General features: G+C 58.7%; 3 protein-coding genes across 8 annotated transcripts; all 3 read left to right on the top strand.

Moving 5' to 3' along the window:
- Positions 1-4,212: 4,212 nt before the first annotated feature.
- On the top strand, positions 4,213-10,427 carry SMARCD1 (SWI/SNF related BAF chromatin remodeling complex subunit D1). Of its 5 annotated transcripts, none has more exons than XM_086628471.1 (13): positions 4,213-4,380; positions 4,492-4,679; positions 5,927-5,969; positions 6,066-6,188; positions 6,442-6,564; positions 7,054-7,170; positions 7,500-7,601; positions 7,685-7,846; positions 7,948-8,045; positions 8,478-8,613; positions 9,616-9,768; positions 10,009-10,110; positions 10,335-10,427. In XM_086628471.1, the coding sequence occupies exons 1-13, from the start codon at positions 4,213-4,215 to the stop codon at positions 10,386-10,388; spliced, it is 1,569 nt and encodes a 522-aa protein (XP_086484597.1). In that variant the 3' UTR covers positions 10,389-10,427. The 5 variants fall into 5 exon arrangements, with proteins under 5 accessions (XP_086484597.1, XP_086484599.1, XP_086484601.1 ...); XM_086628473.1 differs by having other exon boundaries at positions 9,646-9,768; XM_086628475.1 differs by lacking the exon at positions 9,616-9,768.
- Positions 10,428-12,971: 2,544 nt separating this feature from the next.
- Positions 12,972-18,152, top strand: GPD1 (glycerol-3-phosphate dehydrogenase 1). Of its 2 annotated transcripts, none has more exons than XM_086628517.1 (8): positions 12,972-13,012; positions 13,176-13,353; positions 13,936-14,076; positions 14,425-14,563; positions 15,441-15,553; positions 15,865-16,098; positions 16,278-16,384; positions 16,658-18,152. In XM_086628517.1, exons 1-8 carry the CDS (start codon positions 12,972-12,974, stop codon positions 16,752-16,754), a joined length of 1,050 nt encoding a protein of 349 aa, XP_086484643.1. In that variant the 3' UTR covers positions 16,755-18,152. The 2 variants fall into 2 exon arrangements, with proteins under 2 accessions (XP_086484643.1, XP_086484644.1); XM_086628518.1 differs by having other exon boundaries at positions 14,005-14,076.
- Positions 18,153-20,411: 2,259 nt separating this feature from the next.
- On the top strand, positions 20,412-21,118 carry COX14 (cytochrome c oxidase assembly factor COX14). Its single transcript, XM_086628496.1, has 2 exons — positions 20,412-20,437; positions 20,952-21,118. The coding sequence occupies exon 2, from the start codon at positions 20,960-20,962 to the stop codon at positions 21,116-21,118; it is 159 nt and encodes a 52-aa protein (XP_086484622.1). The 5' UTR covers positions 20,412-20,437; positions 20,952-20,959.
- Positions 21,119-21,280: the final 162 nt, after the last annotated feature.

The raw sequence follows: 21,280 nt of genomic DNA on the forward strand, positions 1-21,280 counted from the left end.
CTTTCTATCCAGCGATCGCCCAAAGATGACGAGTCGGCCACATCCATAAATTTTCTTATGGATTTTTCCTAATGTTTCATTGCGTTTCATTTATTTATTTTCTTTTCTTTCTCTTTCCCATGAAAGCTTTTAAAGATGGGGCTGGGCTTCGACCTTGACGCTCACCTGTTGAAGCATACACTTTTTTGTTTGTTTCTATCGTGTCATCCGCATTTTCTATTTCTTATATATAATATATATGACTATATATATATGTGTACATATATATATATCTCTATATGCATCATATCAGTGTAGATACCCATCTAGGAGCATTTAGGCCTTGTTCTTGTGCCATTTTTTTTTCCGTTACTGATCTCTGAATGCCTTCAAGTGTATAAAGTGTTGAATTCTCTCTGGTATCTGTACTATGTACACACATTTTCATAGGAAGCACAATGAGATGACAGATGCATTGTACATCAATACCTGCTACTCTTGACGATGATATAAAGAATGATATAACTCCTGAACACTGAGCCTTTCTCTCTCTGAGCTGCTGGAAATGCTCCCCAAGGAGGCAGGTGGGGATGGCATCATCCCAGGATGTTCTTGAAGGCATCACCAAGATCCTGGAGCCAAGACCAGAAGGAAGGGGGGGGAGGATAAAGCTTTGGCCCAGACTTCCAGTACTGGCTTTAAAAGTGCAGGTGGACACCACCAGCAGCATCAGGTCTGATGTTGAACGTGAAAACATCCCCTTGCCAAGCACTGTGTTAACGTGGGGGTGGCTCTGGGTACCCCAGTGAGCTCCAGCACCACTGCCCGGCCCTGCTGCCATGTGAACACGCCCCACGGGACACTCAGGACTGGAGGATGGGAACTGCTTTTTGCTCCCAAGCAGGGGGAAGGAGAATTAACACATGCACAGCTGCTAAACGTGGACACCTCTGGCAGCGCTGTGGTTTGCGACAGACACCTGAGCTTCAGCAGAAATGAGTCACGAGCTCGGCTGTCACCTGGGTTTAATTTAACCAAGTTAGTCGTAGCACGAGCCATACGTAAACACACTCCTTGTCCTCAAAATTTCCAGCTACAACGGGCGAAAGTAACATGCCAGATCCAACGCTGGGCATCCCAGAAAGCCCTCAGGACCTCATGGAGACTGAGTAACAGTGAGTGGGCAACGGGCAGGGAATACTGAAATGCCAAACTCCCCGCGGTCACTTGGCTCTGACCATGTCCCTGTTGCTCCTGGAAATGGCAGCCGGGTGCTTTGCATTTAAACTGGAACGGTCCTGCTGCTATTCTGGTCCTTCTCTGCCAGGGCTGGTGCTGCAAAGGCCACAGGGTGGGCTTTGAGCAGGAGCAAGATAATACAGCAAAGCCCAGAAGGGAGTTAATGAACCTAAATTAATTGCAGTACTAGCCAGAGCAGCTGACCATGCCTGCTCCCTCCAGAGTGGCATTCACAGCAGGTCCTGTTGCAGGGGCCAGACGGTGACCCTCCCTCTGCAAGCTGCACTCTTTTCCACAGCTCCCCAGTAACCTGCTGGGAGCAGCTCACCCCATCCATCTGCCGCAGCCTCACGCTGCACAGGCGCATCCTCATCCTCAGCACGGCTGCCTGAGGGTCCTGCTGCCGCTGGACACGATGTCTGGGAGCCACAGCCTGGAACGGGCTTGTCGAGGAGGTCCCTGGACCCCAGAGGCAGCACAGCCGAGGCAGGTCCCACGGGAGCACAGCGGGGAGCAGACAGGGCACCGACACGAGCAGTTCTCAGACAGGAAGCGGAAAAGCTGCACGTTTCCAGGCTCGAGGACGTACCGTGCACACCCGGGCAGCGCGCGTGGGCCGGGGACCTGCGCCCCTTGGGATGGGCGCTGCGCGGGGCACGGCGCAGCGTGTGCATCCACGTCTGGCACTCGGCGGCGCGGGACTCGCGCTGTGCACCAGGCGAGGAGTTAATTACACCTCGCTGGCAGCACCTTCGACGACGCACACGAGGATGAGATGCTGGGAAGCACCTGCTTGCACGCCGCCGTGTTTACCTTGCGGACTGGTGGCTGCTGGAACCCTACAGAGCGAGGATTAATCATGCAACACGCGCAGAACCACGGCAGAGACGGCATCACCTCTTCTCCCTGGCAATAATTCCCAGTTACCGCTCGCTCACTGCTGAAGCTGCCAGCAGAAACAGGCGCTGAGATATAATTACACAGTCCTGGATGCTGCTGGGAGCCTGAGCCATACTGGTTGAGGAAGGAGGTTTCGGAGGAGCTGCCCTGTGCCAGCGGGCGCAGGAGAATGAGGGTGGATGGGGTAGTGTTTCGCAAACTGTTTCCATCGAGAGATGAGAACCAACCAAACCCCGAGGGAACAGGAAAGGAGGAAGGACAAGTGTAAGGAAACACTGAGCCAGGGAAGCTGGGGTTATTTTTTCTCCCTGTGTTTACGAAACACAGCTGGTATCAGGGGACTGGTGAGACAGCCCCCTGGGACAGAGGGCTGGGGTCGCTCCCGGCTCAGTTCATCCAGTCTGGGGTCTCTCAAGCCCCTGAAGCCCACCTGCTCCCTGCGTCAAGCTGAGCAGCTCTTTCAGTTCCACGTCCCTCTCCCTGCTTCTTAGATCAGCCCTTGCGTTCTCCCGCTCTGCGTGTCCCTCCCAGGAGAGCCAGGCAGCTTTCCAGCCTCCCAAAAGGCTCCCGTCAGGCTTTCAGTCTCGGCCGAAGTCGCATCCGAACAATACGGAGCAGATAAGTTCCACTGCTTTTCCTCCCCATGAATATTTCATCAGGCTGCTGGGCGCCAAGCCTGGCGGAGGTGGCATTAAATTAACTGCCCGGACACACGGGCGCTGAGACAACAGTTGTGCTCAAAGCTTCGTGCTCCTCACCGAGGGTGGGAAATGCTGTATCCGGCAGGAAAGGTGCCGACACGTCCCCACTTCTTCGCTCGGTCAACAACGCCAGGCACTGTGCACGACAGCCTCCAAAATGGCCCGTGATCGCCGTTAATTGCTTAATTATTACTTGCGGTGTGACTGCTCGCTTGGCTTTTTTTCACGGATTAATGATGGGGGTTCGTGTCCCTTTTTCTCTCCGAGCAGCTGCGAGGGTAGGTGCTCCAGGGAACGGGGAATTTAATGCAAATACTTGCAGAAAGTGGCCTTTAACTCAAACGTCGTGCTTCCTGCAGCAGCCCAAGTCCCTGTCAAGGGAGACAGGAACCCTTTTCCAGGGTGCTCAGCCTGAACCTGGACAAACGGACCCCGTTGGTGTCCATCTGCACCCCCATGAGCTCCCTTCTTGGGGTGTCACGGACAGGTCTGTGAGAGGTGTCACCACCATGTCTGCACACTGGAGTGCTCCATCCCTGGGGCGGGCAAAGCCGCCTTCTTCCCAGCACATCCCAGAGCAAGGGAGGCTCCAGCACCAGCATCTCCTGCAACAGGCGCATGTTTGTAACAGTGAGTGCCGCAGTCGTGGCGTGGCGAGCGCGGGGCTGACACCCCAACCCTCGACTGCAGCGCAGCTCTGACCGTAACAGCTCTGGGGGCTGCAGTGGAAACCAAGGAGAGGTCAGAACAAGTGCGATGTCAGCTGAAGTCCTTTCCAGGACCCGCTCCTGCACCCCTCACACCCTGTACCCTGCCAGGACCCGCTCCAGCACCCCTCACACCCCGCACCCTGCCAGGACCTGCTCCAGCACCCCTCACACCCCGCACCCTGCCAGGACCCGGCTCCAGCACCCCTCACACCCCGCACCCTGCCAGGACCCGGCTCCAGCACCCCTCACACCCTGTACCCTGCCAGGACCCGCTCCAGCACCCCTCACACCCCTCACCCTGCCAGGACCCGCTCCAGCACCCCTCACACCCCTCACCCTGCCAGGACCCGCTCCAGCACCCCTCACACCCCTCACCCTGCCAGGACCCGCTCCAGCACCCCTCACACCCCTCACCCTGCCAGGACCCGCTCCAGCACCCCTCACACCCCTCACCCTGCCAGGACCCGCTCCAGCACCCCTCACACCCCGCACCCTGCCAGGACCCGGCTCCAGCACCCTTCACCCTGCCAGGACCCCGCGCCCGCACGGCCCCCGCCCCTCGGCCGGGCCTCCAGCCAGCAGGGGGCGCCAGTTGCGGGCGGCGCCTCTCTAGCGCGCCCCCGCGCGCCGTCTCTATGACGGGCGTCCGGTTCCGGCCCGCTCCCCTTTGTGCTGGAGAGAAGATGGCGGCGCGGGCGGGATTCCAGTCGGTGACTCCCAGCGGCGGCGGCGGTGGGGCCGCTGCCGGGGCCGGCGCGCTGGGCCCGGGCACGCCGGGCGGGCCGGTCCGCATGGGCCCGGCTCCCGGACAGGGCCTGTACCGCTCGCCGCTGCCGGGAGCCGCCTACCCGGTGAGGCGGGGGAGGGGCCGGCGGGGGCGCGCGGGGCGGGGCGGGAGGGAGCGGGGCCGGCGAGACCGGCCGCTGCTGGTGGGCGCTGGACCGGTTTTCTTCTCTCCGCAGCGCCCCGGAATGTTACCGGGCAGCCGGCTGGCGCCGCAGGGCCCCTCCATGGGGCCTCCCGGTTACGGCGGGAGCCCGGCGGTGCGGCCCGGGATGGCGCAGGCCGGCCTGGATCAGGCCCGCAAGAGGCCGGCGCCGCAGCAGCTCCAGCAGGTGCAGCCGCAGGCGGTGCCCAACCGCAACCACAAGTAAGGGCCGCAGCCCCGGGCGGGGGCAGCCCCGGGGTGGCGGGGGCGGCCCGGGGCATCTCAGGGCATCCTGGGGCGGCGGGGCCATCCCGGGGCATCCTCGGGGTGGCGGGGGCGGCCCGGGGCATCTCAGGGCATCCCCGGGGCGGTGGGGCCATCCCGGGGCATCCCCGGGGTGGTGGAGGCGTCCCGGGGCGTCTCAGGGCATCCTCGGGAGGCAGGGCCATCCCGGGGTATCACAGGATGGGGACATCCCAGGGCATCCCCGGGGCGGTGGGGACACCCTGGAGCATCCTGGGATGGCAGGGGCATCCCAGGGCACCCTCGGGCATCGAGGCGTCTTGGAGCACCCCCAGGGCGGAGGTGCTGCCTCTCTCCCCAGACGCCCCCCAGGGAACCCCCAAAACCGGAATCCCCACCACAGGGGGGGCCGTGTGGGCGCAGGGCAGCGGAAAGCAGCAGCCGCTGCCCGGGTGGAACCAGACGGCCGCGCTCAGCAGCACAGAGCTGCTCCGGGCAGCGGCGCCCGGGGCGCTCCGCCTTCGTGCCGCACTCGGGCTTCTCTGGGCTTGTGGGGTGGCTGGAAGGGACATCGGTGTCCTGGGCGTCCTTGTGCGGCTCTGCTGGGAGAGGGAGGCTGCGAGGGGATGAGTAACGTGCAGCTGCTGGGCAAGAGCAGGTTTATGTTTCTGGCAGCATAACGTGGTGCCTCAGTGACGTTGGTGATTCATTCCTTGATTTAAAATGCACCTCGTGGAAAAGCCACCCTAAAGTCACCCTGAGAAGTCACCCTAATTGAGGCTAAAGAATCATTTTGATTAGGCTAAACCAGAGAATGAGCCGTCCTTTCCCTACAGGAAAGATAGGGAGGGACTTTTTACAAGGGCATGGAGTGACAGGACACGGGGCAATGGCTTTAAACTGGAAAAGGGGAGATTTTGATGCGATCTAAGGAAGAAATTTTTCCCTCTGAGGGTGCTGAGGCACTGGCACAGGTTGCCCAGAGAAGCTGTGGCTGCCCCATCCCTGGAAGTGGTCAAGGCCAGGTTGGATGGGGCTTTGGGCAACCTGGTGTAGTGGAGGGTGTCCCTGCCCATGGCAGGGGGGTTGGAACTGGATGATCTTTGAGGTCCCTTCCAACCCAAACCATTCCATGATTCTATCTCGCTCCCTCCATGAATGCCTACGGCTAATTTGCAGAGCAACTGCCGTTTTAATGCCTGCCTGTGCATCTTCTTCCTTCCCAGCGCTAAAAAGAAGAAGATGGCTGACAAAATCCTACCTCAGAGGGTGAGTGGCACGGGCGGTTGCAGCCCCTGTTGGCACGAAGTAGGCCGGAGGAGGGCAGGTGAGCTGACAGTGGTTTGTGTTCTTCGTTGGCTGCAGATCCGTGAGCTCGTACCTGAGTCTCAGGCCTACATGGACCTGCTGGCCTTTGAAAGGAAACTGGACCAGACCATCATGAGGAAACGCCTGGATATCCAGGAGGCTTTGAAGCGACCCATCAAGGTAGGGGAGGGCTGCTGCCCGTGGTGATCACGGGAGGGCACTAAACAGGGTCGTGTCCCTGTAAGCGTGTCGGGAATCCTAATAGTCCGGGCATAACCGAGGAGCGGAACCGGGAATGCCTCTTTGCTGCCTGCCCCGGGAGAGGGGGAGTAGGAGGCAGCTGTAAACATTAAGCTTAGTTTCAGCAAGACGTAAGCAAGATGGTCAGCCCTTTATTGCAGGATTAACGCTGAGCTGATGCTTTTTCTCCCAGCAAAAACGAAAGCTGCGTATTTTTATCTCCAATACCTTCAATCCAGCCAAGTCAGATGCGGAGGATGGTGAAGGAACAGTCGCCTCCTGGGAACTTCGGGTGGAAGGACGGCTGCTGGAAGATGTAAGTGTGAAATACCAAACCACAGGGCTCACTATGGATCTGGAATTGGCGATGAAACCAGTTTCTTAGTGTCTGAGAGTGTAGCTAGGGGCTTGATTATCCTCCTTCATCTCTGTTTTCCAAGGAGTCTGATGGTGAAGAGACCGAGAGCCCAACTTGGAGACCGATGGGTATCCCCGTGGCAGGACATGAGTTGTACAAAGTTCTTGTAGCTATGAGAAGTGATGGTGAGAGCAGACCAGTGGCACCCATGTACCCTGGCTCTGAGAACCAGGGCGCTTGCACTGTGTGTAACTGCTGAGTGATTTAATTCCTGCAAGCTCATCTTTAACTCCAGTCTGTCACTTTCTGACTCGGAACTTGATTTGCAAGCACATGTTGGATGAGTTTAGGTGGTCAGAACTCAAAGGAACGCTGTTGTGCACGGTGGCTGTGCTTGACTGCCGAGACTTGCTGTCCTAACGCTTTTCCCTCCTGTGTTGCTTGCAGTCTGCTTTGTCCAAATACGATGCCACCAAGCAGAAAAGAAAGTTCTCATCCTTCTTTAAATCTCTGGTCATTGAACTCGATAAAGACCTGTATGGCCCTGACAATCACCTGGTAGAGGTGAGCTTCTTTTCGCTGCGTTACCTCTAAAAATGGGTTGGTGTTTCAGCACAGGGGGTTAGTATCTCGTGTGTAACTGGAGAGGTGGGGACGCTTAAGGCTTGAACAAGTGGCTGGGAGCCAGGAGCTTGTGAATTCTTGTCTTAGCTCTTCCTTTGACTTGCTGAGGCTCTGAACAAATGTATTAACTCTTATTTCAAGCTGTAAATGGGAGTAAGGTGAACTCTCTCTAGGTGGGTTGGATTTACTGGCAAGCTTGTTGAGTGCCAAGCAGCAGGAGCAAAGAGAACCAAGCACGTGGGTGCTTCTAAATGCCCTCTCCCGTTCAGTGGCACAGGACTGCGACAACTCAGGAGACGGACGGCTTCCAGGTGAAGAGGCCGGGAGACGTAAACGTGCGCTGCACTGTCCTGCTGATGCTGGATTACCAGGTGGGAGGTGGGGAGTGACGGCGCAGGGCAGGTGCCGTTGGCTGTTTCCGCGGCCACCTCACCGTCCCGCGCTCTGCGTTCAGCCTCCGCAGTTCAAACTGGATCCCCGCTTGGCTCGTCTCTTGGGGATTCACACCCAGACCCGGCCGGTGATCATCCAGGCCCTGTGGCAGTACATCAAGACCCACAAGCTGCAGGACCCCCACGAGCGGGAGTATGTCATCTGTGACAAATACCTCCAGCAGGTAACTGGAACCAGCGACCGCTTCGGCGTTTCTCTGTCAGCAGCCAGCGACGCTGGCACCGAGCTCCCAGTCCTTTCCTCAGCCCTGTGTTTCTGCCGCAGATCTTCGAATCTCAGCGGATGAAGTTCTCCGAAATCCCACAGAGACTTCACGCGCTGCTGATGCCCCCCGAACCGATCATCATTAACCACGTGATCAGGTGAGACTGGTCCACTCGACTTCATGTTCCTAGGAAGAGTGGGAGGGAGGGATGAGGCAGGCACAGGAAGACGATGTTAACACGTTCTGATTTTCAGCAGCGGTTCCCATGTTGCCTGTCATTGTTTCTTCACACAAGAACAGCCGCCTCTTTCCGTTCACCACATCCCTCTTTTCCACAAGGCAGCTCCCACGTTCATTCTGTCCTTTGCGTTCCACTTTTGGAGACAGAAATCTGCTTGGAACAATTGCTGGCTCCTCGTGCTGCAGAGCCATCAGTGGAGCTTTGCTGCCTGGTGGTAGAGTGGAAGCTGACACTGGCGTGGCTCGTCCCTGCCTGTAGCTCCGCTGCACCGTCCTAGAGGAGCTACAACTCGGTGCTTTCTTGAGCTACTCACTTATTTTGTTGTATTTTTCTTGTGGATGCCCCTAGTGTTGACCCAAATGACCAGAAGAAAACAGCTTGCTATGACATTGATGTGGAGGTGGATGATACCTTGAAAACTCAGATGAATTCCTTCCTGCTGTCCACAGCCAGTCAACAGGAAATTGCTGCTCTGGATAACAAGGTAGGAAGATCTCTGTCTCCGATTAGCCAGTATCCAGAGCTAAACAACAGCCACCTGTTCTGTTACCCAGTGACCCCTCCCCATTCCAGAAGAGGAATTGAGAAAAGGAAGGCTCATGGGTAGGGATAAGAACTATTTAATAAATTGAAATAAAATGGAAAATAATAATGATGATGATGATGATGATGATAGATACAGACAAGTGATGCACAGTACAGTTGCTCACCACCCCTTGACCAATGTCCAGCCCATTCCTGGCTGGTGATCCCAGAGCAGGAAAATCCTGAAAACCGCAGTCCCAGAAGAAGGAGAGTAGGTCTTGGGAGCAGATGACAGGCAAGACCCTCCAGGGATTGTGACCACTGAGAAAGAGAGAGTGTCCCCAACAAACTTCCCAGTTTATAGTCAGCATGACGTCACATGGTGTAGAATACCCGTTTGCCACTTTAAGCATCCATCGCCCTGGCTGCTCCTGCTGGGTTCTTGGAGTCTGGATCCTTAGGAAAAACAAGTTGAAAAGTCCTTGATCACTATGGATACCTGCATACCACGGCAGGCTACAAACTAGAACAAAATGTCTTATCAACTCTGTTCTCACCGCGTCGGGTGCTGCATTCTTCTTAAAAATGCAGCTTACTTCAGAAACGTAGCTTTTTCTGGACAGAAAATTGGTTCTGCGATTCTATCCCAGCAAAACCAGGACAATCTCCTTCAGGTCTGCCCTCCTCGTTGTTCAGGGGTGGGCCCTGAACTGAACAGGAGTGCAGCTTTGCTCTGCTGTGCACTTGGAGGCTGGAGCGGGGTCAGCCACGCTTACAAACAGGTGGTTTACCTGGAAGTGTCGTTTTAAAGCAGATGGTCAGTGGGAAGATTGGTAGTTCCTTAGAGAGGAAACTGGGAACTGAAAATCCTGTCTGATAGGTGTAAGTCAGCCCAGGAGTGCAGGAATTCACCTTGATGTGTTGGGTCTCCATGTTTCTGTCTGACTTTTCCCCTGTTCAGCAGTTTAGTTGCTGTGCTTGTCTCCTTCAGATCCATGAAACCATCGAGACAATTAACCAGCTGAAGACCCAGCGGGAGTTCATGCTGAGCTTTGCCCGAGATCCTCAGGGCTTCATCAACGACTGGCTGCAGTCCCAGTGCCGAGATTTAAAGGTAAAAGCCTTGGCTTGTGTGGAAGGTGGATCCAGTGGCACGCTTCCCTCATCTACCCAGCTCCCACGGAGAGAGAGGCAATTTCCTGCCCAGAAAGCAAGACGAGGATTGGAGTCAAGCGCGAGAACGTGACCTGACTGCGCTGAAATGGCTTTGAGGACCGGGGAGGGGGTGTGGGATGGCTCAGCACAGCCAGAGCCGTTGCACTCCCCGAACCGTGTTGTTCTTTGTGCTCCCCAGACGATGACTGATGTTGTTGGGAATCCTGAAGAGGAGCGTAGAGCCGAGTTCTACTTCCAGCCGTGGGCTCAGGAAGCTGTGTGCAGATACTTCTACTCCAAGGTGAGCGTCCCCGAGCAGGGATCCCTCTCCGCACCCGGTGGCTCAGAGTAGCTGTCACTCCTTGCTGAGGGTGGAGAGAGGCAGTGCTAAGCTTCTCTGGTAGATGCTGCTGATGCATCCTGGTCCCAGTTTGAGTTCACCCTGTTCCAGCTGGGTCTTGTGTTACTCGGATGCTGTGGTGCTTCACTGTAAGTATGTTAATGCTGCGATTCTGGCTTTTCCAGGTGCAGCAAAGACGGCAGGAATTGGAGCAGGCTCTGGGAATCCGTAACACATAGACTGCTCCACGCCTCCCCGACCAGAAGGCATCACAGCTATTTGTGGAGACAGAGCTCTGCAGAGTTCACTGTTAAAGCTTATATAATCCCACTCCGGCAGCGAGGCCCGCCTCATTATTCATCCTGGCATTGTCCCTGTGGGGGCAACTCCAGAACACCCGCGGTCTTCTGCGGTGTGGTGAGCAGACAGGCTCCAATGAACACACATTTCTACCTGGTTTTCTTTCTGACTGTTGCCTTGTCAGTCCCAAGGCTTCCGAGAGCGTCCCCTTGACTCCGCACTGCCTGTAGCATCCCCAGTAGCCAGTACGACTGCTGACTCGGAGCCTTTCTCAAGTTCAGAAACCACAGCCCGTTCCTCCCCAACTAGCATCTAGTTGTGGCGCGCAAGACCTGGGTCTGGGAAGCCTGGATCTGCTGTAAGGGTGGAGTTCTGTGGCTGGTCTGTTCCCTGCCTCATTTCCTAGCAAGGTACCAGGAGACGTAGTGGACAGGATGCCATGAGCTGACATACCTCCCTGCCCTTACTCCCTCGCTCCGAGGGTGCTGCTGCACTGGGCTGCCTCACAGGTCACTCTCCTCCTTGAGGAAGTTCCTGGACTGTGTAGAGAATTGCTTCTCCCCTTGTTCCTTTTGCCCTTCCCTGTTCCCTTCGTGTTCTCCGACGGACTGTGCTAGGCCGGGATCACGAGGCGTTGGCTTCCTGCAGGGATGTGAAAGCTTCGGAGCGGTGAGACTTCTCTGCACTTCGGAAGACCTACACTTGCGGTTCCAGCAAACCATCTGGCTGCTTGTTTGCCCTGCAGCAGGGAGAGGGGATGCAGCAACTCCCTGGTGGAATTGTCCAGGAGTGCAGTGTTGCAGGCTCTTGCCTTTGGGACAGCTATCCCGTGTCACTCGCTGTGGGGACCAGTCTCCTTCGTGTGGATCCTCATGAGGGTGCAACGGGACAGTCCTTGGGAGCGGACGTGGCTCCAAGCATATGTGAGTTAGCAGGTGCTTCCATGCTGAAGCTCCTGTGATTTTTAGTGAAGTTTTAGGTTCTGGGGCTGCCATAAGGCCCAGCATGGTTCAGGAATGTACGAGTAGATTTTCTCTACTGTGGGGAGTAGCAGCCCAGATGCTTCTTCATGGAATGAGTTACTGGTGAGCTAGTGGTCAAGTGTAAGAGAATGACTTCTCTTAACTGGGATCTCAGTGTTTCTGCTCGGGACTGTCATGCAAATGGACTTGCAAGTTGGTCATATTTTCTTGGAATAGCTGCAAAACATCACTGACAAACAGCCCCCCCTCATCCCCACCCCCGTGTGGCTGGGAAGGCGGCTCTGAACTGGGAGCCTGGGTGGCCCTACTCCTCGTGTCTGTGTTACTACATGTCTGTGAGTAATAGACTCTCCACTTCCCTCCTCCTGTGCCCCATTGTGAAACGGCTCCTCCGTGGTACCGGGGTGAAGGTCTTGGTGCTGGTCAAGCAGCCCCCTGACTGCTCAGGGTGGTCACGCGCGAGGGATGCCGAGTACTGCGTAGGCAAACGTAGCTGTTGCAGCGTAACTGCTTTTCTTAACTGAATATTACGTTTTTTTCCATGGACCAAATTTTTTTTTTTTTTTGTACTGTATCCTTGTAGACGTCACCCAGTTTTAATAAAAGCCTCCTGTGAAGGAAGCTGTCCTCCCTCCTTCTGTGCTGGCAGCTGCCTCGCTGGATGACACTTGATGTACTTGCCTGGAAAGGGACGGGATTATCTCTGCTTTGCTTTCTGCTGCTTCTTTTTAAAACCAAACCCAACTGGGTTAAGAGACTGGAGAGAAAAATGTTCTTCGTGTTTTGGCCTTTTATAGAGCCTTTCATGTGAGGATCTCCTGGCTTGCAGAGGCTGCTGCGCCTTGGCAAAGGGCTTTTGTGGTAAAGTAAGGAGCAAAACTGGGAATCCAGTGGCCAAGCGGCTGATAAAACCTTAAGACGGGCCAGTTTGCACCCTCTGCTGCCTGGCGGAATCGTGACGGCCCGTTACAAGCCCCAGGGCAGCCAGGCATAATTTTGAGGAACCCGTATTATGCATCCAAGGGTTTAAAGCCGTGCAAAAGGGGCATCGCCCCCTTCACCTGCCTCCTTTATAAAACTGGGAATGTAATTAAAACTGGGAATGTAATGCTTGAAAAAAACCCCTGTAAGCCCCTGTTGGGAGGGAAGGAGACCCACTGGGAGAGCGAGTGCTGCTGCGTAGGGCTGCAGTGAGATTAGGCAGGAGCTGCAGCTGCTGGTTCATGTTTCTTCCCAGGGGGGACCCAGCGCTTCTTGGGAAGGGGGAGATAAACCACGGAGAAAGCAGGGAGAGAGGCTCTGCGCTGAGATTTGGGATCTGAGCTGTTCCACCGTTGCTTCCGTGGAGCGGTTTGCACCGGGAGCACCGGCTGTGCCTGGGGAAGCACGGCTCTGGCACTGGCACCCCTGGGCACGGGTGCACCGTTCCCCCCCGGGGTGAGGCGGGGCTGGAGGCGGGACGGGGCCGCCCCCACGGCGGGCAGCCTTGAAATACCAGCGGCGGGCTCAGCGCTGGGCAATGCCCCGGCTCCCCGCGCCATGGGTGGCAAGAAAGTCTGCGTCGTGGGCTCTGGCAACTGGTGAGTGTCTGCCCTGTGGGCACGCACGTCCTCCCCAGTGCCCCGTGGTCCCCAGTGCCCGCTGTCCCCGTTTCACCAGGACCCCTGTGCCAGCTGCCCGCGGTGCACCGGGCTCGCTGGTATCGGCGGCCTCGGTGCCCACAGCTCCGCTCTGCCCACGCAGGGGCTCGGCCATCGCCAAGATCGCTGGCAGCAATGCGGCACGGCTGGGCACCTTCGAGAACAAGGTGAACATGTGGGTGCTGGAGGAGGAGGTGGGTGGCCGGCGGCTCACCGACATCATCAACACGGAGCACGAAAACGTCAAGTACCTGCCGGGGCACAAGCTGCCCCCCAACGTGGTGAGTGTGGCCTGCTGAGTGCAAGGTCCGGTGCTGCCAGCTGGGCTCTCTGTCGAGAGGTAATAAATAGCTCCCCTGGGAGCTGCTGGAGCCCTGGTGTCCCGGGCACCGGGTGTGCAAAGGTAGGGGATGCACGGGACTCAGCTGCTCCCTCCCGGTGACCTTGCTCTGTGCTTGGACGAGCTGCAGCCCTGGCTGCTCTTGCTGCCCACCTTTGCCCCCGCTCTGGCATCCCACAGGCTGGGCATGAGGCCACGCGGCTGCCGCCGAGCTGGCATGGGCAGCGTGCGGAGAGCCCGCGGGACCTGCTGCCCCACGGCTGCACGCTCAGCCCCTTGGCACTGAGGTTCCCAGAATGACCCCAGCTCTTTGCAACCACCGTCGTGGCATCAGCTCGGGCTGCTTCCACCCTTCTCTGCTGCGGCCCCTCTGCCCTGCCAGCACTGGAAGGAGACCTCAGGGCACCGACTTTGTGCCCTTCCTTCCCTTACAACGAAGCTCCTGCTTCCCTTGTCCTGGGTTCAGGACACGCTCACTGCAAAACTACAAAGACAAGTCCCTGATGACAGTCCCACTCCTCAGGTGGCAGAGCCAGACCTGCTGAAAGCCTGCGCCGGGGCTGACATCCTCCTGTTTGTGGTGCCCCACCAGTTTGTCGGCAAAGTCTGCGACCAGCTCAAGGGTCACGTGAAGAAAGATGCTATCGGGGTGTCGCTCATCAAGGTGGGAGCGGGAGCAGCGCTGCCGGGCGGCTCGCTGGGGCACTGGGAGAGGGGGCTTAGCTGGAAGCAGCCTGGCTCGGTGGGGCTGCAAAGGGAATGCCGGGGTTTGGGAGCAGGAACTCAACGCCGGGGTTATGGGAGGGTGTGGGGAGAGTGGGAAGTGGGGAAGAGTCTTCGTGGGGATTTGGAGGTGTGTTGGTGGAGGAGAAGGGTGAGGGCACTGTGAGAAGGGAGGGCTGTTGGGATGGGAGTTGGAGCGTTGCAGCACAGGGAATGACAGGATTGGGGCAAGGGGGGCCAGGTCTTCTGGGGGGGCACATGCTCATCTCTGTCCCTGTTTGTCTCCCAGGGGGTGGACGAAGGACCAGATGGGCTGAGGCTGATCTCAGACATTATCCATGAAAAACTGGGAATAGAGATGAGTGTCCTCATGGGGGCCAACATTGCTAATGAAGTGGCAGAAGAGAAGTTCTGTGAAACAACCATCGGTAAGGAGCCAAGGTCCCCCCTCGTTAGCACCCTTTGTTTCTGACAGGAGGAGGCAAAGGGGTGAGCATGGTGCAGCTCCAACTCCTGCTGCCTGGGGGGAGCCGGCCCTTTTTCCCTGTGGAGGCAGCCAGGCTCCACAGGAGCTGTGTGAACTCATTCACAGGGTTTACGATGTGATTGCTCCCTCCAGTAAAACCAGTTGTGTGTCTAAAAGCTCCTGCCAGCACAGACTCTGAGCATCAGGTCGCCTGCTTGGTGCAAATGGAAGAGGTTAAGAGGTCCTTTAGGAAACAGAATTCCTGCCTTCATTTCCTTGGGCTTCAAGGGACGTTCACCTCGATCTCGTGTTGAAAGTTCATCTGCTGACTGTTCCTGACGTCGTCCACGCTGTTTGCGAGTCATGTGCGGCAGCCAAAACCAACAGACCAGTTTGCTGGGATAGAAGTTACGGGGTTCCAAGTGTGTTTTAGACAAAAGCAAACAGGCTGAGCAGGAAGCTGCAGGGATCGGGGAGGTACGAGCGGAGCGCGCTGTCGCTGCGAGCACACAAACGCGCTCGCACTGGGAGAACGGCAGGGTCCGAACCCAAACCTGCAGCTTTCGAAGATGCCTTTAGTCCACTGGGCATGTCATTTCCATCTTGCTTGACACAGCAGCAGGGATTGTCCCCATCTTCTGGGAATTCCAAGGTTGAACCTTGCTTATCCGCTTGGCACTCTGCAGACCTGCAAACGTTTAGCAACGTCCATCAGTTGCGTGCCAGGTTCCTCTCGCTGCAAAGGCTGTGCTGCAGGAACGTGCCAGTGAGCGGGAGAGCAGCAGCCTTACCTTAGGGTCTCCCCCATCATCTTCCTCCTCCTCCCTTTGTCTCATCAGGCTGCAAGAACGCGCAGCACGGGCAGACGCTGAAGGAGCTGATGCAGACCCCGAACTTCAGGGTGACGGTGGTGCAGGAAGCTGACACCGTGGAGATCTGCGGGGCTCTCAAGGTGGGTGAGAGCTGCTCACCGGGGTTTGCAGGTCGTGGTTAGCAGAGTCTGTGGTTCCCTGGGCCCTGGGGCAGGGGGCTGCCAGCTGAACGAACCCCACTGCGTGTTGCTCTGGGGCTCACTGAGACCGCTGGGTCAAAAGCCAGACTTTGGAAGGAACTGTGGATGTGTCCTCTTCAGCTGGTTGGAGGGATGATGATCCCTGGCATAGGCAGGAGCCTGTGCTTGGGATCACACAGGCAGCTCGCGGACACAGCAAAGCCCTGAGCTCCTTTGGGAACGGATCCCTCCACGCTGCTGCTGTTTTCCAGAACGTTGTGGCTGTAGGAGCTGGTTTCTGTGATGGACTCGGCTATGGAGACAACACAAAGGCTGCTGTGATCCGTCTGGGACTGATGGAGATGATTGCCTTCGCCAAACTCTTCTGCAAGGGCCCTGTCACCTCCAGCACCTTCCTGGAGAGCTGCGGGGTGGCTGACCTCATCACTACCTGCTACGGTGGCCGCAACCGCAAAGTAGCTGAGGCTTTTGCCAAGACGGGGAAGGTGAGCAGAGCAGGGAGCGGGCAACACTGGCATCTGTGTCAACCTGCTGAGCTGGCAGCAGGAGGGACCCAGTTAGAACCGTGGCAACCTGCCGAGCGCCAAGCCTGGCTCCAGGGAAGGAAGGCAGGGGAGCAGATGGGGTTGCAGGGTCCAGCCCCCTCACCGTTGGGTTGTTTCAGTCTATTGAGCAGCTGGAGAAGGAGCTGTTGAATGGGCAGAAGCTGCAGGGTCCCCAGACGTCTGCTGAGCTGCATCACATCCTTAAAAGCAAGAACATAGTGGAGAAGTGAGTGCTCCCATCTCCCTGTCTGCTCTTTTGGGGTGGGGCTGGGATCTTTCCTGCAGCTGTGGGAGGGGAAACCCACCGGTAGTGTCCTCAGGTCAATCTCTGCAGTGCCCGCATGGAAGCAGCTGGGCAGCAATGGGCTGTTGGATGAGGCACCATGCCCCTGTCCCACCCGCTCCTGCTCAGTGGCCCTGCATGTCGCCATGTCGAGGTGCTCTGACTCTGCCAGCTCTGGTGACAGTGCAGGGGGTGACTTTGTTCATCTGCTCGCAGGTTCCCCCTCTTCACAGCTGTGTATCAGATCTGCTACGAGGGCAAACCTGTTACCGATGTCATCAAGTGTCTCCAGAACCACCCTGAGCACATGTAAGCGGGCTCTGCCTGCAAAACCACTGATCCTGCTGAGATGAGCGGAGGGCTCCTGCCCGCACCAACTTGCTGCTGCTACAGCTTTGTAAGGAGCCTGGATTTCCTGGGAGCCTTTGCAGAGTGCTGGAAGGGCAGAGCTTCCCTTTCTCAACCCTGGACACTGCCAGCCTGAGCCTGGCATCTGCACAGAGGTACCTGCTGATCTCCCTCTCTCCTTGAAGTGCTCATTTAGCTTCTGCTGCTGTCTAGGGTCTGCCCTGAGCAGGGCTGAGCATCTTCCTCCTTTCACTTTCTCTTGCCGTGATGGATTCAGTTCTCAGGAGGACTCTGACGGGTCACCGTGATCGAGACAGGCTGTGTAGGTGGCACTGCTGCGCTGCCTGGGAGGACAAGCTTTGCTGTTAGCCCCATGGGGCCACTTGGCACCATCAGCCCTCTCCTGCTTGCTGCTGTTGCTTTTGGCTTAACTGTCTTGTGGAGGGGGCACGGTTCCCTGCCAGGCTCTACCAGGGCAAGCGAAGCTCCTAAGGACTTTCAAAGGGGCTGGGAACCACTCTTCTTTCTAAGAAGCACCAGCACAGGAATTGGCATTCTTTGCCGCCCTGCCACGTGCTGCTTCCCCAGCCAGCGCCAGCTGCTCGTGCCGAACGGTGTGGCCAGTGCTCCGCCTGGGAGGGCAGCCCCAGAGTGGGACTTCAGAGCTTCTTTCTTTACGTTTTTTCCTCTCACAATCAAACCCAGCCCCTGCACCCGGGGAGCTCCTTTGTTGTCACAGGTTTGCCTGTGCCAGTCCCATGCCCACCAGCTGCCCCTGGAAAGCCTTTCTCCCTCGTATCGGTTTGTCCTCTGGCTGGCTTTGGCAATGCAGGGACCAACTGCCCTAAAGTCTCTCGGAGCAGCTGGCAGGCTGTGTAACCCTTGGCAGTGTACCCAAGAAAGCAGCTGGGTCGTGTTGCTTTTAGATGAATGATCCACAGGAGCTTTTTGCCTTCTCTCTGCGCCTCAGCCTCATCTTTGCTTCTACGCACGGCTTTGTAGGAGCTGAGGAAGCAGCTCCACGCTTTCCTCGCTGCCCTTCCAGGGTGCTGGAAACCGCCCGCTAGCACAAGGGGCAGCAATGGACGTGTGATCCACCAGAGGTACAAGGAGACCTCCAACATCACCGGAGGGGACAGAGGTCTCCTGCCTCATGCTGTGCCTTTGAAACTCGCCCCTTGCCCGCCCGGGTGCCGCGTGCCTCTCCAGTCCTCTGGAGCTGGTTCACGTCACTGGTGTTTGCTCAGGCCAGTGTGTCCAGCGGTTCACTGATCCCTGGCTGGCTGGCAAGCCAGAGCTGCTGTAGGTCTCGCTGTCCACCCCTGTTCCGGGCCCTAGTGCCACTGGGTCAATGACTCACAGTGTCCTGACAAATGTTTAAAATCATAATAAACTTGGAGGGGAGACACTCTGCTCTGTGGCTCCAGTGCATCATTGTCTTTGGACTGGTGCCTGCTGGACTTGCTGAGCGTGGAACAGGGCGCCGCCAGTTCCCTCCCGGCTCTGCACCATCCTGTGCCATCCCAGAAACAGCAAGAATGCCCCTGCAGTCACAACACGACACAGTGTCCCTCTTTTTCTCAGCAGTGGTTCCAGTGTCAAACTTGGGCTGTAGGACCAAAGAGGGTTGACATTGCAATGCCAAACTGGGTACAGAATCCTAACTCTTCCACCTGGGGGGCCTGCAGGAGCCGGGCCAAGACCCCGCTGTGCCCCACGCACCCCAGGCCTCCCCTTCTCTGCTGCCTTGGCTTCTTGAGACGTGCTGTGTTGCTTTATTCATCTCTTCCCAACTGCTTTTCCCAGACTTGCCTCGTCCCAGTCTTTCTTTGAAACGCATCTCATTCCGAGTGACCTTTCCAGGACCGTTAGCCCTCTGCTCAGCCCCTTGCCGAGGGAATTTAATCTGCTGGCACTGCAGTTGTTTCTGTGCCTTTTATTAGACACGCTTCTCACTGGGCACCCTGCGACCTTTAAATTCGACTGCGCTGTCGTATGTAACGGAGCCAGCGCCGGCTTCCTCGAGCGAGGAGCTTTGTTGAGGTTGGAGGGAGGATAAAGGAAGCCCGGCATGTTCCTGCAGGGCTGGCACAACTTCCAGCTGCCTTTGTCTTGAAGGGCTTCAGGAATGGCAGCGCAAGGGTTTGGACACGGGGCTCTCATGGGGTGTCTGAGCCTTCCTCCCTCGGCACCTTGGCTTGCTGAACTCCTGCCAGCTCCCACCTGGAGCAGCAGCAGGATCCGGAATTGCGTTTTGGACTTCCATTTAGCTGTCAGCTCCTCTGCCATGGAAGCGCTTTGCGTGTCTCTCCCAGCGTGGGTTCCTGGGGCAGTGCCCGAGTCCCTGCCATCCTCACCTGGGGCAAGTCAGCCTCTTGCCTTTGGCCGCCCCACGCCCTGCGCTCGTGCCGGAGTGCACGAGCTATAAAAAGTCTTCCCTTTGCCATTTGGAGTTATGTTCCGCCGCCTCAGCACATCCCAGTGCCGCAGGACTCCGCAGCCCCAGGAGCTGCTGCTGGGGGAACAGGCGGGAGGGGGGGGCGGCCATGACAGAGCCCGCGGAGCAGAGCGCTGCCACCACAGCCGTGTTTCGGTGCGGGCAAGGAGCCCGGGAGGGCAGCGGTGCCACCACAGCCGTGTTTCGGTGCGGGCAAGGAGCCCGGGAGGGCAGCGGTGCCACCACACCGGGCAGCAGTGCTGCCACAGCCGTGTTTCGGTGTGGGCAAGGAGCCCAGGAGGGCAGCGGTGCCACCACAGCCGTGTTTCGGTGCGGGCAAGGAGCCCCGGGAGGGCAGTGGTGCCACCACACCGGGCAGCAGTGCTGCCACAGCTGTATTTCAGTGTGGGCAAGGAGGCCAGGAGGGCAGCGGTGCCACCACACCGGGCAGCAGTGCTGCCACAGCCGTGTTTCGGTGTGGGCAAGGAGCCCAGGAGGGCAGCAGTGCCTCCACAGCTATATTTCGGTGCAGGCAAGGAACCCGGGAGGGCAGCGGTGCCACCACACCAGGCAGCAGTGCCTCCACAGCTGTATTTCGGTGCAGGCGAGGAGCCCGGGAGGGCAGCGGTGCCACCACAGCCGTGTTTCAGTGCAGGCAAGGAGCCCCGGGAGGGCAGTGGTGCCACCACACCGGGCAGCAGTGCCGCCACAGCTGTATTTCAGTGTGGGCAAGGAGCCCGGGAGGGCAGCGGTGCCACCACAGCCATGTTTTGGTGTGGGCAAGGAGCCCGGGAGGGCAGCGGTGCCACCACAGCCATGTTTTGGTGTGGGCAAGGAGCCCAGGAGGGCAGCGGTGCCACCACACCGGGCAGCAGTGCTGCCACAGCCGTGCTTCGGTGCGAACAAGGAGCCCGGGAGGGCTGTGGCGGAGCGCAGCCGCCGGCACCCGGCCCTGCGGCTGCGGGCACGGGCCGGGCCCGGGGCCGGGGTGAGGCCTCGCGGCACCGGGGCGGCGGGAGGTGACAGCGGCGCCGCCGCCGCCGCCCGCGAGAGGGCGCTGCACGCGCCCCGCCCCGGCGGCCCGCGCCTCCCGGCGGGCAGCGCGGCGGCCCCGCCCACACCCCCCCACGTGACCGGCGGGGGCGGGGCGTGGGGCGGAAGCGCGCTGCGGAGGGGGCCCGCGCCGGTGGGAGCGGTGCGCGAGCGGGCAGGTGCGGGCGGGGCGATCCCGGCGGGATGCGGGGGAGGGGGATAAGGAGCGCTCCCGGCGGGATGGGGGGGAGAAGGAGCGCTCCCGGCGGGATGGGCGGGATAAGGAGCGCTCCCGGCGGGATGGGGCGGAATAAGGAGCGCTCCCGGCGGGATGCGGCGGGATAAGGAGCGCTCCCGGCGGGATGGGGCGGAATAAGGAGCGCTCCCGGCGGGATGGGGCGGGATAAGGAGCGCTCCCGGCGGGATGGGGCGGGATAAGGAGCGCTCCCGGCGGGTTGGGGGGGATAAGGAGCGCTCCTGGCGGGATGCGGCGGGAGAAGGAGCGCTCCCGGCGGGATGGGGGGGAGAAGGAGCGCTCCCGGCGGGATGCGGTGGGAGAAGGAGCGCTCCCGGCGGGATGGGGGGGAGAAGGAGCGCTCCCGGCGGGATGCGGTGGGAGAAGGAGCGCTCCCGGCGGGATGCGGCGGGAGAAGGAGCGCTCCCGGCCGCGCTGACCGCCGCCCCGTGTTGCAGGCGCGGCCATGGTGTCCGGCAAGCAGCTGGCCGACTTCGGCTACAAGGCCTTCTCCGGTTCCATGGTGCTGCTGACGCTCTACGGCGGGTACCTGTGCGGTGTCCGCGCCTACCGCCTCCTGCAGCGCCGCCGGGAGCGGCAAGCGGCCGCCGGCCCCGACCGCTGACGGCAGCCCCGGACCCCGCGCCGGGACACGGCCCCACGGCCCCCTCGGGCTGGAGGAGAAGGAGCCCAATAAAAATAAAAACTGTGTGAAAAAGCTGAAGTGTGGTGCTGCGTCGTGCCTGCCCGAACCAGCTCCCGGTGATGTTAAAAAGGTGCTTCTGAC

The sequence above is a fragment of the Tauraco erythrolophus genome, chromosome 31 (assembly GCF_009769465.1).
Source record: "Tauraco erythrolophus isolate bTauEry1 chromosome 31, bTauEry1.pri, whole genome shotgun sequence".
NCBI lineage: Eukaryota > Metazoa > Chordata > Aves > Musophagiformes > Musophagidae > Tauraco > Tauraco erythrolophus.